This window comes from Podarcis cretensis (genome assembly GCF_951804945.1).
Source record: "Podarcis cretensis genome assembly, chromosome: 9".
In the NCBI taxonomy this organism is placed as follows: domain Eukaryota; kingdom Metazoa; phylum Chordata; class Lepidosauria; order Squamata; family Lacertidae; genus Podarcis; species Podarcis cretensis.
This window is the reverse complement of record NC_137178.1, coordinates 3,539,907-3,557,135: the sequence shown is the minus strand read 5'-3', so window position 1 is coordinate 3,557,135 and position 17,229 is coordinate 3,539,907. Positions and strand designations below refer to the sequence as shown.

General features: G+C 42.9%; 1 protein-coding gene across 3 annotated transcripts in view; it reads left to right on the top strand.

Annotated features, from left to right (window-relative positions):
• Positions 1-3,066, top strand: part of LOC307224340 (uncharacterized protein) — a 99,557-nt gene extending 96,491 nt beyond the window's left edge. For all 3 annotated transcript variants that reach the window (XM_079991170.1, XM_079991169.1, XM_079991168.1), the window contains exons 8-9: positions 2,063-2,172; positions 2,649-3,066. In XM_079991170.1, the coding sequence (XP_079847296.1) occupies positions 2,063-2,172; positions 2,649-2,823 (285 nt within the window). In that variant the 3' untranslated portion in view covers positions 2,824-3,066. The remainder of the gene's footprint in view (positions 1-2,062; positions 2,173-2,648) is intronic.
• Positions 3,067-17,229: the final 14,163 nt, after the last annotated feature.

Here is a 17,229-nt window from a genome sequence, read left to right as displayed (position 1 = left end):
CAACTATCTATCTGACTCCACCTAACAGTTCCTCTCACACCCTCACCACACAATTCGACCAACCCCCAGACTTATCCTCCCTCTTCCTTCTCCAGCTCCCAACTCCCAGCTGACTTCCACACAACTCCAACTCTAACTCTAACTCCTCCCCTTGGCTTCCCACTGGCCAATCACTTCACACTCATTTAACCCTTTCCTTATGACCCACCTAGGAGGGCAAACGCCACAGGTACCTTTTTGGGGGGGAAGCAGCTCCCCAAAGTTGAGGTGAAGAGGTGTGGTGGGGCTGATTTTCAATGTGGTGGCCTGAGGAGGATGTAATTATTTTTCTTACTTAAAAGCAAAGCAATGGCTAAGCGGTGCTCCAGGTGTCTGCAAACGAGCGCCTTGAAACTGGCGAAATGGTGTGACGGCAGCTGGAATACTGGCACACAGTTCTGGTTGCCTCACCTCAAAAAGCATATTGCTGGGCACGCAAAACGATCGAGCAGGTGGAGCAATGACTCTGTGAGGAAGGATCACATGAAAGAGGTGTATGCAATTTTGCTTCATGTAGAAAAGGAAGAAGAGTTTGGATTTGATATCCCACTTTATCACTACCCTAAAGGACCGTATAGTTAAAGTCATGGTTTTCCCAGTAGTGATGTATGGAAGTGAGAGCTGGACCATAAAGAAAGCTGATCACCGAAGAATTGATGCTTTTGAATTATGGTGCTGGAGGAGACTCCCATGGACTGCAAGAAGATCAAACCTCTCCATTCTGAAGGAAATCAGCCCTGAGTGCTCACTGGAGGGACAGATCGTGAAGCTGAGGCTCCAATGCTTTGGCCACCTCATGAGAAGAGAAGACTCCCTGGAAAAGACCCTGATGTTGGGAAAGATGGAGGGCACAAGGAGAAGGGGACGACAGAGGACGAGATGGTTGGATAGTGTTCGCGAAGCTACCAGCAGGAGTTTGACCAAACTGTGGGAGGCAGTGGAAGACAGGAGTGCCTGGTGTGCTCTGGTCCAGGGGTCACGAAGAGTCAGACATGACTAAACAACTAAACAACAACAAAGGAGTCTCAAAGCGGCTAACATTCTCCTTTCCCTTCCTCCCCCACAACAAACACTCTGTGAGGTGAGTGGGGCTGAGAGACTTCAGAGAAGTGTGACTGGCCCAAGGTCACCCAGCAGCTGCATGTGGAGGAGCGGAGACGTGAACCCAGTTCCCCAGATTATGAGTCCACCGCTCTTAACCACTACACCACACACTGGTAGAGAAAGAGCGTAGAGAAAAGTCTTTCTCCTTGTCTCATAATGCCAGAACTTAGGGACATCCAATGAAGCCAAACTTTGGAAGATTCAGGCCAGACAAAAGAACTTCACACAACACATAATGAATTTGCTCCCACTGGAAGTAGTGATGGCTACTAACTTGGATGGTCTAAAAAGAAGTTTAGACAGATTTGTGGGAGAAAGGTATATCAATGGCTACTAGACACAAAGAATATATTATGCTTCCACTGTTGGAGGTATTATTCCACTCAGTACCAGTTCCTGGGAATCCCAGGTGAGGAGAATGTTGTTGCACTCTCAGTCCTCTTGTAGGCTTCTCATAGGCATATGGCTGGCCATTGTGAGAACAAGATCCTGGCCTAGATGGCCCCATCTATCAGTAATTGATTAGCGTACTTTCTCCTCCAGCAGGAGAAAGACCATGCTTCCACTGGAACCTCCTGGACAGAGTCTTCAGAACCAGAGGAGAGCAATGTGACCTACTGAGACCTTGAGGGAGGTGGCAGAATGGGGTCCTCTGGTGTGACTCATCTGTCCTCTAAGCCTTCCATGAATTTTGTATGCATTGGGGCCTCTTTTCAGACATTTCAAGGAAATATGCACAGGGCAAGGGCAAATCCTGCTATTGTGATGTCCCGTCCCCCCCCATTATATCCCCACTAAATATCTGTAAGGAGCTATTGTCTTATTGGGCAAGGGATGTTGTCCAAAAAACATTTAAGAAATATATATAGCTTTTTTGTTTGTCTGTTTTCAGTAAATATTTTATTATTTTTTTCTGCAGTTATATTTGGAATCACAACTCAAAGGCTCAACTTATGATTTCTGGATTGGAATGTATAAAAGGGGTAATGACTGGTCATGGATTGATGCAACCCATAGGTTTACTGACACGTAAGTCTAAACAAATTTCTTCTAAGGTCTGGGTTATACAACATTGTGTGTGTGTGTGTGTGTGTGTGTGTGTGTGTGTAAAATGTGTATATATATATGTGTGTATGATTTTTTGGGAAACCAAACCCAGTGGTGGATATATGACAAGATCCACCACTGGGTTTGGTTTCCAGAAAACCTAGATATTCATTTCAAATTTGAAAGGGAAGTTTGTAAAAGGCTAGGACTGTGTTGTCATGGAACATGTATATGTTCTCAGGGCACAATGTGCAATCCAGCTTAAAGGCCATTTCAGGAGAAGAAAAGGCGGTGCCTGGGGAGCCATCGCCACAGTTGCCAGACCATGCCAGCCAGAGGATGTGGCTTTGCTCAACTCCTCCAGCTCAAAGAAAAACCTTTCTCTGCAGCCCATACCATCTCCATGCCATAGAAGCCAGCGGACATCTAAATTGATTCATGCTTCCTCTTCTTTTCAGATACTGGATGCCTGGGCAGCCAGATAACAAGGGCTTTGCACGTCCAGGAACTGAGAACTGCGTTGGACTAATTAAAAATTGTGCTACCCAGCTGAAATGTTGGCATGATGCACCCTGCTCTTCTAAAAAAAAATGCATTTGTAAGATGCTTCCTCAAAAGAAGTGGCTTACATGAAACTGGATTCCAAGATCTCTGTAAAAAAACAACAACCAATGACGATGGAAAAAGCCCACCCCCTTAAAAAATAAATAAATGCAGAGGCAACTAAAATGGCTAGTTATTCAGCTCAACGCTCTGACATCAGGTCCTAAGAATACATCGCTTCTGCTTCCTTGAGGCTTAAACAAGACACCTTATTTGCCAACTGCAAAAACTTAAGTAGCTTCATGAAATAAAGCATAAAAGAATCCAACCACACTCCATTTGCTATTGTACTTAATTGAGATGAGAATCCTGAAGTTAGGTTGTGAGGGAGAACCAATGTTGTTGAATCACCCAGCCAGAGATGAGCAATGCTCTTAAACTCCTCCATCATGTTCCAAACAAAACAAAACAAAACAAAAAACAAAACAAAACAAAACAACCCCTCCCAATTTACTCTGCCTGCTCCCTGTTTGGGTTTGTGTTATCCACCTCCCCCCCACTTTAGTGCCTGTTTGAAACTGGAAAAGTGTTGGGTCCTTCAGAGCCAAGCCTTCCCTGCCCTCCCCCTCTTCCCAGCATGCTCCCAGACTCAGTGGCGGAGCTTCATGCTCCGGACAGGGGGCAGAGAGCAGGTGGGGGCAGGGCTGGCGTGTGTCCCAGTGGTGTGCATCCTGGGGGTGTGGCGTGGCACCCATAGGGGCATGGCATCCAACGCAGGTGGGGGACAGCTATGATGGCACCCCGCTGGGATCATGCTGCCGGGGGCAGTGCGCTCCCTCCGCACTCCTCTTCCTCTGCCAGTGCCCAGACTGCCACCGACATGTACCCTTTCCAATCCTATTAATGCCAGTGCTCCTATGTCTCATAAAAGGGGCCCTAGGAATTCTGGATAATTATATCCACCACAATTGCTTCCTTATTATGTACTTCTGATTTCTAGTTCATCTTCATCTTGATGAACTATCCAGCCTTCACCAACCTAATACCCTCAAGATGTCTTGGACTATGGTTCCCATCAGCTGGGGGCTGTTGGTAGCTGTTGTCCGAGATATCTGGAGGGCACCAGGTTGATGGAGGCAGAGCTATATATTACATCATCTTTTAAGGGCTACTGTGATCTTATATCAGCTTTCTTGAACCTGATACCCTCCAGGTGTCTTGGGCAAATAATAATACAGTAGTACCTCAGGTTAAGAACTTAATTCGTTCTGGAGGTCCATTCTTAACCTGAAACTGTTCTTAACTTGAGGTACCACTTTAGCTAATGGGGCCTCCCGCTGCTGCCGCCGCACGATTTCTGTTCTCATCCTGAAGCAAAGTTTTTAACCCGAGGTAATATTTCTGGGTTAGCGGAGTCTGTAACCTGAAGTGTCTGTAACCCAAGGTACCACTGTAATAAAATTTTATTTGTATCCCGCCCTCCCCTGCCGGAGCTGGGCTCAGAGCGGCTAACATCATATTAATAACACAATATACATAAAAACAAGCAGTCAATCGATTAAAATGCATCCCAAAATTAATTAAAATAAGTTATAATTAAAATTAAATTAAGCAAATGGCAGTCCTCAGCTTAAATTGAAAGAGGTTAATACTTGCCAGGACCACTGTTTCCACTGATATTATAAGGACCTGTGAGTGTGCTGGGAAACTTCCTTCATGCTTGTTCTTATACAAAGAGAAAGTGAGTCAGACTGAACCCTAGCCAAAGGCCTGGCGGAACAGCTCTGTCTTGCAGGCCCTGCGGAAAGATGTCAAATCTTGCAGGGCCCTGGTCTCTTGTGAGAGAGTGTTCCACCAGGCCGGGGCCACAACTGAAAAGGCCCTGGCTCTGATTGAGGCCAGTCTGACCTCCCTGGGGCCCGGGATCTTCAGGGTGTTGTTATTAGCAGACCGTACGGTCCTCCATGGGACATACCAGGAGAGGCGGTCCCGTAGGTATGAGGGTCCTAGGCCGTATAGGGCTTTAAACCAGCACCTTAAACCTGATCCTGTACTCCATCGGGAGCCAGTGCAGCTGTATAGTACTGTGATCCCACGGCGAAGACCCCTAAGTAGTCTCGCTGCGGCATTCTGCACCCGCTGGAGTTTCTGGGTCAGTTTCAAGGGCAGCCCCATGTAGAGTGAGTTACAATAATCAAGCTTTGAGGTGACCGTTGCATGGATCACAGTGGTGAGGTCAGGGCGAGAGAAGTAAGGGACCAACTGCTTAGCTTGGCGGAGATGGAAAAATGCCCCTTTGTTATAGCTGCAACCTGTGCCTCCATAGAAAGGGAGGCGTCAAAGATTACACCCTAACTCTTGATGGAAGATGCTGACACTAGTTGCGCCCCTGCAAGGGATGGGAATTGGCCCCCCAACCCCATATCATCTCAACGGAGCCAAAGGACTTTGAAGGATTTAACTTCAACCGGATCCCATGTATCCATCCAGCCACGGCTTTCAGACATCTGGTCAGTGTGTCTGTGGCCGAGTCAGGGTGGCCATCCATCAAGAGATAAAGCTGGGTGTCATCAGCATACTGATAACAGCCCAAACCAAAATTCCAGACGAGCTGGGCGAGGGGGCACATATGGATGTTAAAAAGCATTGGGGAGAGAATTGCGCCCTGCGGTACTCCGCACACCAAGGAGTAGTGCGATGACAACCCCCCTCCAGCTCCACCCTCTGTCCCTGACCAGAGGGGAATGAGCACAGCCATTAAAGGACTGTGCCCCGAATCCCTACATTGGCGAGGTGGTGGTCTAAAAGTTTGTGGTCGAGCATCTCGAAGGCTGCTGACAGATCGAAAAGAATCAACAGCCCCAACCCGCCTCGATCCAGCTGCCTATGGAGGTCATCTGTTAAGGTGACCAGTGCTGTCTCGGTCCCATGCCCAGAGCGAAAACTGGACTGGAATGGATCCAAAGCCAATGTTTCATCCAGAAATCTGCCAAGCTGGTCAGCTGCTGCTCTCTCAATCACCTTACCCAGGAACGGAAGATTTGAAACTGGGCGGTAATTTGATAGATCTAAAGGATCTAATGATTTTATTTTTTTTTAAGAGTGGACACATCACTGCCTCCTTCAATTCCCCTGGGAATGTCCCTTTGCCAAGGGACAAATTGATGCTCTCACCCAGGGGAGCCTGCACTTCATCTGGACATGCTCTAATCAGCCAGGACAGGCACGGGTCGAGAGGGCAAGTGGTGGGCTTTCCAGCATGGAGGAGTTTGTCCACATCTGCTGGGAGGATCTGGTCAAAGTGGTCTAATACTGGACCCGAGGACAGTTGAGGTCTCCAGTTCCATTATTGTATCCAAATTGGCAGGGAGGTCACGGCAGAGTGACAGGACCTTATCTGCAAAACAGCTTGCAAATGCCTCACAGTTGTAAGTCTGATTTGTATTTAAATTTGACTGTCCCTCTAGGGACGTTAGATACCTAATTATGCTAAAAAGTTGTGCCGGGAGAGAGCTAGCGGATGCAATGGAGGCTGAGAAGTAAGACTTCTTAGCCTTCACTGCCATCTCATAGGTTTTCATAAACGCCCTATAAGATGTTCTTGTGGCTCCATTGCAGGTACTGTGCCATACTCACTATAGCCATCTGAGGTCCCGCTTCATTTTCCGGAGCTCCTTGGTAAACCAGGGGGCCTGGTCTCTGTGGGGTTGCAAAGGGCACCTAGGTGTGATCTCATTGATGGCCACCAAGAGCCGGGTATTCCTACCCTCAACAAGCTCAGTCAATGAGTCACCAGGGGGAGCAGCATCCCGCAAGGCCTGATGGAATCGATCAGGATCCATCAGCCTTTGCGGGTGAGCCCAAATATGCTCACCACCTAAGCAGGGTGGGGACGGGAAGTCAATCCTGGCTTTCAGGGCATAGTGATCAGACCATGGCAGCTCCATCAAGGGGGACATGATCACATCTATGCCTGCACCAAAAATCAGATCCAGTGTGGGGCCTGTTTGATGTGTGGGGCCCAAAACAAACTGGGGGAGCCCTAGTGTTGCCATGGAAGACACCAGGTCCAGAGCCTGTAAGGAGGGGGCGGCATCAGCATGGACACTGAAGTCCCCCAATACCAATAGGTTGGGGGGCCTGCCGCCACCTCCGTTAGGTCTGACAGGGTACCTGCTGGTGCGCTAGGTGGCCAGTACACCAGCCAAACAGCCAAGCTCTTCTCAGCACACCACACCAGGCCGACACATTCAATGCCAGAGATCGATGGTGATGGCAGAACCCTGAAAGAACAATCTTCTCGGATTAACAATGCCACCCTTCCCCCCCCCCCCGGCCCATGGTCCACAACTGGTGGAGGACGGAGAAACCCGGGGGCGCCATCTCTCGTAAGGCAACTGTTTCCCCTTTGCACACCCAGGTCTCCGTCACACAAGCCGGTCAACCCCCTGTGAAGTAAAGAAATCTCACAGAGTGGCGGTTTTATTGCCTATAGACCTGGCGTTGCACAACACCAGTGACCAAGGTGAGTAGTCCTCACCCTACCTTCATCCCTCGGGATGGGGCACAGATTGGAAGGGGTGCGAGCATATCCATATCTCAGACCCCTTCGCCTGTGGAATCCGCTCCCACCACCATACCTCCCTCACCCCTCCGTAGTAGTAATTCCAAGCCCCATGCCTGCCTCCTTTGAGATCATTGATGTTATTCTTTCCCAGTTTACTATTCCACTTATAATATCAACAGCTCAATACACACAAATAAGATGGGCTGACTAGTTATCTGCAGAACTATTACATTATTTGACAACCTTCTATTGCAGTTTAAACTAACTGACTAACCAATTAATTAAAATTGAACCACAAAACAACTCACAAACTAAACAAGCTACCATGTAACATACATTCGAAGGTGGGCGATATCTGGCCCTCCTGGCACAGATATTGGGCACTAAGTTGGGGAAGGCTGCCTTCAATCATGGTTTCCCAAATGTGGTTACAACAGTCTTTCTCCTGAAAGGCTGTGGGCAGCAAAGCCTTTTATTAGCCTGTGACCTGTAGTTAAACTACTGGAACTGTTAACTACTCCTTAAACTATATTTAAGTAGTTGGGAGGTAAAAACTGCAATCCTTAATATGCCCCGGAGGGTGAGAGTGTTGTGACTATATATGAACAAATGTTGGGATGTTTTAGAAAACTTTTAAAACTCATCAGCAGAAAATTAATTTCAGTTTACGAAAGGTGAAGGTGTGATGTACAAATACAATTAAAGGAAAATCAGTTATACATTAGACTTAAATTAATCTCCAGAAAAACAAAATGTAAGGTACAGTTTTTACCAGAATTTACAGGAAGGGGGGGTTAGGGTCCTATCTCCTATAAATGAGATATTGTGCCATAAACCATTTCTCAAAATGGTACCATTCACAAAAACAGCCTACCCCCATCATTGTGCTGTCCTGTCTCCTTCTCTAAAGTGTGCCCGTATATAAGGGTAGAGCAGCTGCGAAAACCCTTCCATTCATAAGTCCTTGCGCTGACCTTTCGATTCATAAAGCGCTGGACCAATCATCAAACAACATTCAAATAACTGTCAGACTTACAGCCAATCAAGTCCTCTTATGTTGACAGCTACTGAAATCCCATCCAATTGGAGTTACAGAGCAGTGCTCCCTGACAAGGGCTACACAGGTACTGAAGCTGTACTTCAGCTATCAAACCAGCCTCAGTTCAGTTCAAGTAAACGGAAACCCCACCTGGAATAAGGAAAGTGAAAACAAGTTATCAAAACCACTTTTGTTACATTGTATCAAATCTGAAGGTTACATATTATCCACTTGTGGAATTTAGGTTCCTCTTTTTAATTATTAATTTTTTATTTATACTCCGCCCATCTGGCTGGGTTTCCCCAGCCACTCTGGGTGGCTTCCAACAAAACAGTAAAATACAATAACCTATTAAACATTATAAGCTTCCCTCTGTAGAGAAAACCTTTAAAAATTCATATAAAATCACCCCATTGATGGATTTGCTCCATTCCAATGGTGTTCTGATAAGAAGGATTATGGCTACCAGAAGAGGAGCTTGGGAGATGGGCACGGACAGCCATAATCCCTGAAGCATGAGACCACGTACACAGCAGCCTCACTGCCTGGGTGATAATCTCTGGCAGCCTGGCAGCTGAGTGCCAGGCAGGTAGTAATCCCAAAGACAATAGCAAACCCAACCTCAATGGATTGGGGGTCTTGGTCAAGACAAAGGGGTGTGCTTAACTTGTCTGGGAAACAGAAACATATAAATACTTACCTTTGTTTTACCTAATGGGTGTGGGGTGGAGGTCAAAGGAGGGACGGGGCAAGCCTGATACTCAGGTTTCTGCCAGAAGACCCCTCTTAATTTGTGACATAGTTATGACAAATGTATGATGTTTTGCTAAGGGTGTTATGGGTAATATGGGAAACATAAAAAAAGATAGCCTTACTTTCTTCAGGGCTTCTTTCTGCTTCTTCTGAGTGGTAGTTTGAAGTCTTGCTGCAACAGTAAAGATCAGGCCTACTGACTGCTGTTTTGCTCCTATAATCTTGGCTAGCATCCTTGCTTGACAATCCAAGTGAGCCACGAATTTTTCCTTTAACATTTTGGTGGGAAGCCCATGGGCAGGCAGGTTGCTTAGATAGGAAGGCGTGGGCAAGAGATCTACAGAAGGATACGGGCGAGAGGCCTGGAGAAAGCAAATTGTTTAATAGCATTTTTTTTCTTTTTGTTTGTTTGTTTGTGCATGTTATTGTGTGCAGATGAGGCTAGAAGACACTCTATTTATGCCTCTTAAATTGATGGGTACCCATTCTTCCAAACATAGCAGATGGACTCCCCTTGGCAGGAATTCTTCTGGCAAGCCTTTCCACAACCAACAGGACCCCGATTCCCTCCTCCAGTTTGTGTCATCCAACTGGAGGGGATTGACAGAATGTGAAAACCTATCAAAGTAAAAGCTGAAATACCTCTGTGAGGGCCCATGTGTGGCTTATATCCATCACCTGGAACCCGGAACACAGTGTCCACCTCAGGGATCCTTCAACGAAGTTAGGGTGCGAACCCTTAGAAAATATTTAGAAGATCAAAAGCCTCGGCAACTAGAGGAAAATAAGTGTGAAACAGTTTGTACTAAAGTATTAGGTAAAGTGGTTATTACATGCATCGGAGGGTTGCAGCATATAAGTTTAAAGTCACCTACAATTTAACCATTCCTAATCCCTACCTATGGACGCAGGTGGCGCTGTGGGTTAAAGCCTCAGCGCCTAGGACTTGCCGATCGAAAGGTCAGCGGTTCGAATCCCTGCGGCGGGGTGCGCTCCCGCTGCTCGGTCCCAGCGCCTGCCAACCTAGCAGTTCGAAAGCACCTCCGGGTGCAAGTAGATAAATAGGGACCGCTTACCAGCGGGAAGGTAAACGGCGTTTCCGTGTGCGGCTCTGGCTCTGGCTCTGGCCAGAGCAGCGATGTCACGCTGGCCACGTGACCCAGAAGTGTCTCCGGACAGCGCTGGCCCCTGGCCTCTTAAGTGAGATGGGCGCACAACCCCAGAGTCTGTCAAGACTGGCCCGTACGGGCAGGGGTACCTTTACCTTTACCTTTACCTAATCCCTACCTATAGTCCACCATTCATTCAGTTTAAAGAGTAATCTCCACTGAGCATTATAGGGTTGAGAATGCATGCACCAGACTTCACTGTATATTTCCAGCTGGCCTTACTGCATAGCCTTTTAGAATCATAGATTTGTATAGTTGGAAAGGACCCCGAGGGTCATCTAGTCCAACCCCCTGCAATGCAAGAATCTCAGATAAAGTGTCCATGAGAGATGGCCATTGAGCTTCTGCTTAAAAATCTCCAATGAAGAAGAGTCCACAACCCTTACAATGGACAATGAACTGTATTCTACAGATAGCTGAAAAGAGGCCAACTTACACTTATACTTAAGAAGGGACAAATTTAGTAAAAAAAAATAATTGACTGGTTTTATTATTGAATAATGATTATAAGTTATTTGCAATCTTTTTGTCATAAAGATTTTTTTTTAATTACAAGACCTTATGAATGACAAATGATTTTTACCAAAAAGACCATTAAGAGATAATGTCAGAAACGTATATTTGAATTGTAACAGTGAGAAGCATATTAGAGGTTACAACCCACACACTTCTGCTGCGCTTTTCTGCTTATGTGGTGGCACCTCGGCAAAACCATTTCTTACTGTTTGTAGCAGAGTTTTCCCCAGAGGCAGAGGAAAAGAACAAGAGTCATACTCAAATTCACAGTCAATAACTTCTTTATTGCTTGACTGGTTGCACAAGCATTTCTGTTACTATTATATACAAGCTATTGACATTCCTTCTTTATCTCTCCAGCACGGTATAATCTCTGTCCAATAAATAACAATCCTGACACAGCAAAACTCACAGTATCAGCAGCATACATTGTCTTACTGCCAACCTTGTTATGAGCATGCATGGTGACAGCATGTGTGTGTGTGTGCTTTTGTCATGCAGAAATTGCAGCCTGCAAGTTCCTCCCTTTATCTGCACCTCCAGCTGACACCAATCAAGCCTAGAGTACCACACTAAAGAAAAATTCTGGAACCCTCTTTAAAGCTTCCAGGAACTTTTTTCTTTTTTCTTTAAGAATGTTTTCTTAACAAAGCAAGCTGTGTGGATTTTTTGGGATACAGAAAAAGCTTTCAGCAAAGTGAATTGCAAATTTCTGATTAGAGTTTTGCAAAAAAGTGAACTTTGAAGATAATTTTATTAAATGGGTAGGGTCAATTTATTAATCACAGACAGCTCATATAATTGTTAATGGACAACTGGCTAAACTCTGAGATACAGAAGGGTTAAGACAAGGATGTCCATTGTCTCCATGATTTTTCATTTTGGTTTTGGAAGCGTTGCTTAGAGATATTCGCCAAGGTGAGAGAATTATGGGGATAAAGATTTTAAAAGAAAATTACAAGTTACAGTCCTTTCTTTGCTGATGACCTGATGATAGTTACAGTGAGCGGAGACTCTGTGGATAAACTAAATGAATTTGGCATGCCAGCAGGTTTTAAGGTTAATCATCAGAAAATGAAGATGTTAATAAAGAACCTAAGGACAGAATATCAAAAGGCCTTGTTGGAGAACCAACTGGATTTCAAATTGACAGTAGAGATCACTTTATTAAACGTGCCATATTAAAAATTTGGAATAAATATAAACCTAGGTTGTGCTAAAAGACACCTTTATGGATTTCATCACAAGAAACTTTCTCCAGAAAAGAGATGACAGGCAAAGAGAAATGGACAACATACCAATAATCATTAATGGCATCAAGGAGCCTATAAAATTAAAACAAGAGAACAACTAATAGTGGAAAGTTGAAATTTTCAGTGGTTTTCTTATATACAGTTAACATCAAGGTTTAAATAGAAACTTTCGGTAAAGAGCAAGGCGAATGGACTTTGAAATTCAGTTGTGCACAGATGATGAACATGTTATTGTGGAAATGTATAAACTTTTGTTGAAATTTGAAACAGAAGAAGTTAAAGAAGGCATGATTAAATGGGCAAAAATGGTTATAATATACAGGTGGAACAGTGGGGTATATGTGGACAAAAGGGTTAAAATTCATATTCTGTTATGATCTTAAAGAGAACTTTTATAAAATGATGTATTGTTGGTACTTAACTCTTGAGAACCTGTAAATGGAATGTATAAGGGTATTTCAAATGTTTGCTGGAAGTGTGAAGAACATGAAAGGACATTTTATTATGCTTGTCGGATATGTAAAAAGGTAAAAAAAAATTGCATACAATTACATACATTGACACAGCAGATTTTAAAGGTTAATATCCTATTGAACCCAGAACCTATTCTTTTAGGGTTACTGGATATCCAATTGGGAAAGGATTTGGGAAGATTATTCCAATATATGGTTACAGCAGCGGGATTGTTGCATGTAGAAAGATTAAAATATAGAACCCTACTTACTGTGGAGGAATGGGTAATAAAATTATTGGAATTCACTGAGATGTCAAAGTTAACATGACAAGGTTCAGCACAGGACTTTCTCTGGAAGACGCTAACAGAATTAGACCATTTTAAAGGAGAGATTCAATTGCAGCAGCGATGAAACAATGGATCAAAGTGGGCACCGATCTGTGAACAAAATCTTCAACCCACACTTGGCAAAAATATTAACTGAATGGAACCTGGTGGACACTTGGTAGGCACTGCATCCAGAAGGCACGGAATTCTCATGTTTCTTCTGTAAATCAATGTAATGCATAGAAATAATAATAATAATAATAATAATAATAATAATAATAATAATAATTTATTTATACCCCGCCCATCTGGCTGAGTTTCCCCAGCCACTCTGGGCGGCTCCCAATCAAGCGTTAAAAACAATACAGCATTACATATTAAAAACTTCCCTGAACAGGGCTGCCTTAAGATGTCTTTTGAATGTCAGGTAGTTATTTATCTCTTTGACATCTGATGGGAGGGCGTTCCACAGGGAGGGCGCCACTACCGAGAAGGCCCTCTGTCTGGTTCCCTGTAACCTCACTTCTCGCAATGAGGGAACCGCCAGAAGGCCCTCGGCGCTGGATCTCAGTGTCCGGGCTGAACGATGGGGGTGGAGACGCTCCTTCAGGTATACAGGACCGAGGCTGTATAGACCTAATATTAATACCAAAGGGCAGGTGGTGGGTGCAGAAATCGGGTCTATAATGGTCTCTGATCATTCACCAGTCTCCATAACTTAAATTTTCACACACTCCCCCCCAGGACCTGGAACTGGTACTTTAACACTGGTCATCTCACTAATGCAGTCTCTAAAGAATGGTTAACGAAATCTTTGAACCTTTACTTTAAAGAAAAATGACTTGCCAGACATAGGCACCCTTATAATGTGGGATGCAATGAAGAGGGCGCTGCATAGGTGTGACAAATGCATAAATAGAAGACTAAGATTCTTACTGCAGAAATTAAAAACCTTGAGCTGATATACCAAAGGACAGAAACAGCCCAAATCTCTTTTTTTAAAAAATTAATAATATTTATTAAAGTTTTGAAAGTTACAGAAAAAAAAGAAAAAGAATTAAACATAACAAAACCATACAATACAATACAAAGACAAAAATACTACATATACATAACAAAAATAAAACAAAAACAATTAAAAAACACACATCCAATACTTTCAATGTTATTAACTTTCTTTTACTTGTTTCAGCAACCTCCGCACATCTCCCTTTTTTTGTATTCCACTTCAATTAATTGTTTCAGCAAATCCTTTCCATCTTCCTCAATTTTCTGTCCTATCATTTAACTTGACAAATTCTAACATTTTTTCCTTTAATCCATTTACAAGCTATTGTACTTAATTCTTTATAACATTTCTGCTAAAGCCATGTAACTTCATTCCAACATCTTTCTAACATTCCTTAATTTTACAATATTTCTGTAAGTAAACTTTAAATTTCTTCCAATCTTCTTCCACCATCTCTTCTCCCTGGTCTTGGATTCTGCCAGTCATTTCTGCCAATTCCATGTAGTCCATCAACTTCATCTGCCATTCTTCCCGGGTGGGTAAATCTTGAGTCTTCCAATACTTTGCGATGAGTATTCTTGCTGCTGCTGTTGCATACATAAAAAATGTTCTATCCTTCTTTGGCACCAATTGGCCAACCATGCCCAGGAGAAAGGCCTCTGGTTTCTTCAGGAAGGTATATTTAAATACCTTTTTCATTTCATTATAAATCATCTCCCAGAATGTCTTAATCCTTGGGCATGTCCACCAAAGGTGAAAGAATGTACCTTCAGTCTCATTACATTTCCAACATTTGTTTTCGGGCAAATGATAAATTTTTGCAAGCTTGACTGGTGTCATGTGCCACCTGTAAATCATTTTCATTAAATTCTCTCTTAAGGCATTACATGCCGTAAATTTCATACCTGTGGTCCATAACTGTTCCCAGTCAGCCATCATAATGTTATGTCCAACATCTTGTGCCCATTTAATCATAGCAGATTTCACCATTTCATCCTGAGTGTTCCATTTCAACAGCAGGTTATACATTCTTGACAAGTTCTTAGTTTTGGGATCTAACAATTCTGTTTCCAATTTTGATTTTTCCACCTGGAAGCCCAGTTTTTTGTCTGTGTTGTATACCTCCATTATTTGGTAATAATGGAGCCAATCTCGCACTTTGTTTTTTAATTTTTCAAAACTCTGCAATTTTATTCTGTCTCCATCTTGTTCCAAAATTTCCCCATATTTCGGCCATTTGGCCTCCATATTGAGTTTTTTCTGAGCCTTCGCTTCCATTGGTGACAACCATCTTGGGGTTTTACTTTCTAACAGATCCTTGTATCTCATCCAAACATTAAACAGTGCTTTTCTAACAATGTGATTTTTAAACGGTTTATGTGCTTTGACCTTGTCGTACCACAAATATGCATGCCAACCAAATACATTGTTAAAACCTTCCAGATCCAGCACATCAGTGTTTTCAAGAAGCAGCCATTCTTTCAGCCAGCAAAATGCAGCTGATTCATAATAAAGCTAAAGGTCTGTCAGGGCAAATCCACCTCTTTCTTTAGCATCAGTTAATATCTTAAATTTTATTCGAGGCTTCTTGCCCTGCCAGACAAATCTAGAAATATCACTCTGCCACCTCTTGAAACAGTCCATTTTGTCTAGAATTGGCAATGTTTGAAACAAAAACAGCATCCTTGGCAATACATTCATTTTTATCACTGCAATTCGGCCTAACAATGATAACTTCAAATTTGACCATATTTCTAGATCCTTTTTCACTTCAATCCAACATTTTTCATAGTTATCCTTAAATAGATTCACATTCTTAGCAGTCATGTTTACCCCTAAGTATTTCACTTTCTTAACCAATGTTAATCCTGTCTCCTTCTGAAACTTATCTCTCTCAGTCACAGTTAGATTTTTCTCTAAAACCTTAGTTTTCGTCTTGTTCAACTTAAAACCTGCTACCTGACCAAATTCTTGAATCAATTCCAATACCCTTTTAGTACTAGATTCTGGCTCCTGTAAAGTCAATACCAAATCGTCAGCAAAAGCTTTCAGTTTGTACTGTTTAGCTCCCACTTGTATACCTTTAACCAATTGGTCCTTTCTAATCATATTTAGCAGAACCTCCAGGACCGATATAAAAAGTAATGGAGAGATTGGGCAACCTTGTCGTGTCCCTTTCTCAATCTTAAACTCTTCTGTCACTACATTGTTCACAATTAATTTTGCCTTTTGTTCTGAATAAATTGCACCTATACCATTTTCAAAACCTTGACCTACCCCCATCCCCTGTAAGTTCTTCTTCATAAAACTCCAAGAAATATTGTCAAAGGCTTTCTCCGCGCCCACAAATATCAGAACTGCTTTAGTATTAATATTCACTTGTAATTTTTCTAAAATATTAATTATGCTCCTCGTGTTGTCAGACAAATGTCTGCCCGGGAGAAAGCCGGCTTGATCTTTATGAATTTCTTCTACAAGCACCTTTTTTAATCTCTTAGCCAAAATATCTGCAAAAATTTTGTAATCCACATTAAGCAGCGATATGGGGCGGTGATTCTTAAGTTGTGTCTTTTCAGTCTCTGTTTTCGGTATAAGTGTGATGTAAGCTTCCTTCCACGACTCTGGTGCTCTTTTCCCTTCCAATATTTCATTGCAGACTTCCTTCAATGGTTGTATTATCCATTCTTTCAAGGATCTGTAGTATCTTGAAGTCAAACCATCCGGTCCTGGAGATTTACCCAATTGCATGTTCTGTATGGCCCCTTCCACTTCCTGATCCGTTATTTTATAATTCAACATTAACTTGTTTTCCTGAGAGATTTTCTGTAGTCCATTTATTTTCAGAAATCGATCAATGTCCATTTCTTTCTGCTTCTCCTGTGTGTATAGTTGTTTAAAGTACCTCTGGAAGCACTTACTGATCTCAAATGGGTTCTGTATATTCTTTCCTTCCACTTCCAAATTCGTAATAGTGTTAAGCCAACAATTTTCCACACTTATTTGCTGATTCAAATGTCTTTTGTCTCATTTGTTTGATCTTCCATTCTATTTCCTGATTTCCTGATTCATCATTTTCATATATTGTACTTGATATAACTTTATCTCTTTCAGGATCTCCTGTGATTTTGGTTTTACTCTCAGTTTCTGCTCTCCTTCCTGAAACAGCCCAAATCTCTGAGAACTTTGAAAGCTGCGCATGCAAAACTGCAGCTCTTAGAAACTGAATAAAATATATGTTTGTATTTGTTCAAAAATAAAATTGCAGTAACTTTTGAAAATATATAAATATAGTATAACAGATCTGAAATAAACATTTTCCTGGGCTTATGCTTTATGTGGCATGCTGATTGGATATGATGAGCAGCCAATCAGGAAATGGTATAGCCTAAATGGGAGGAGTTTTGGAATG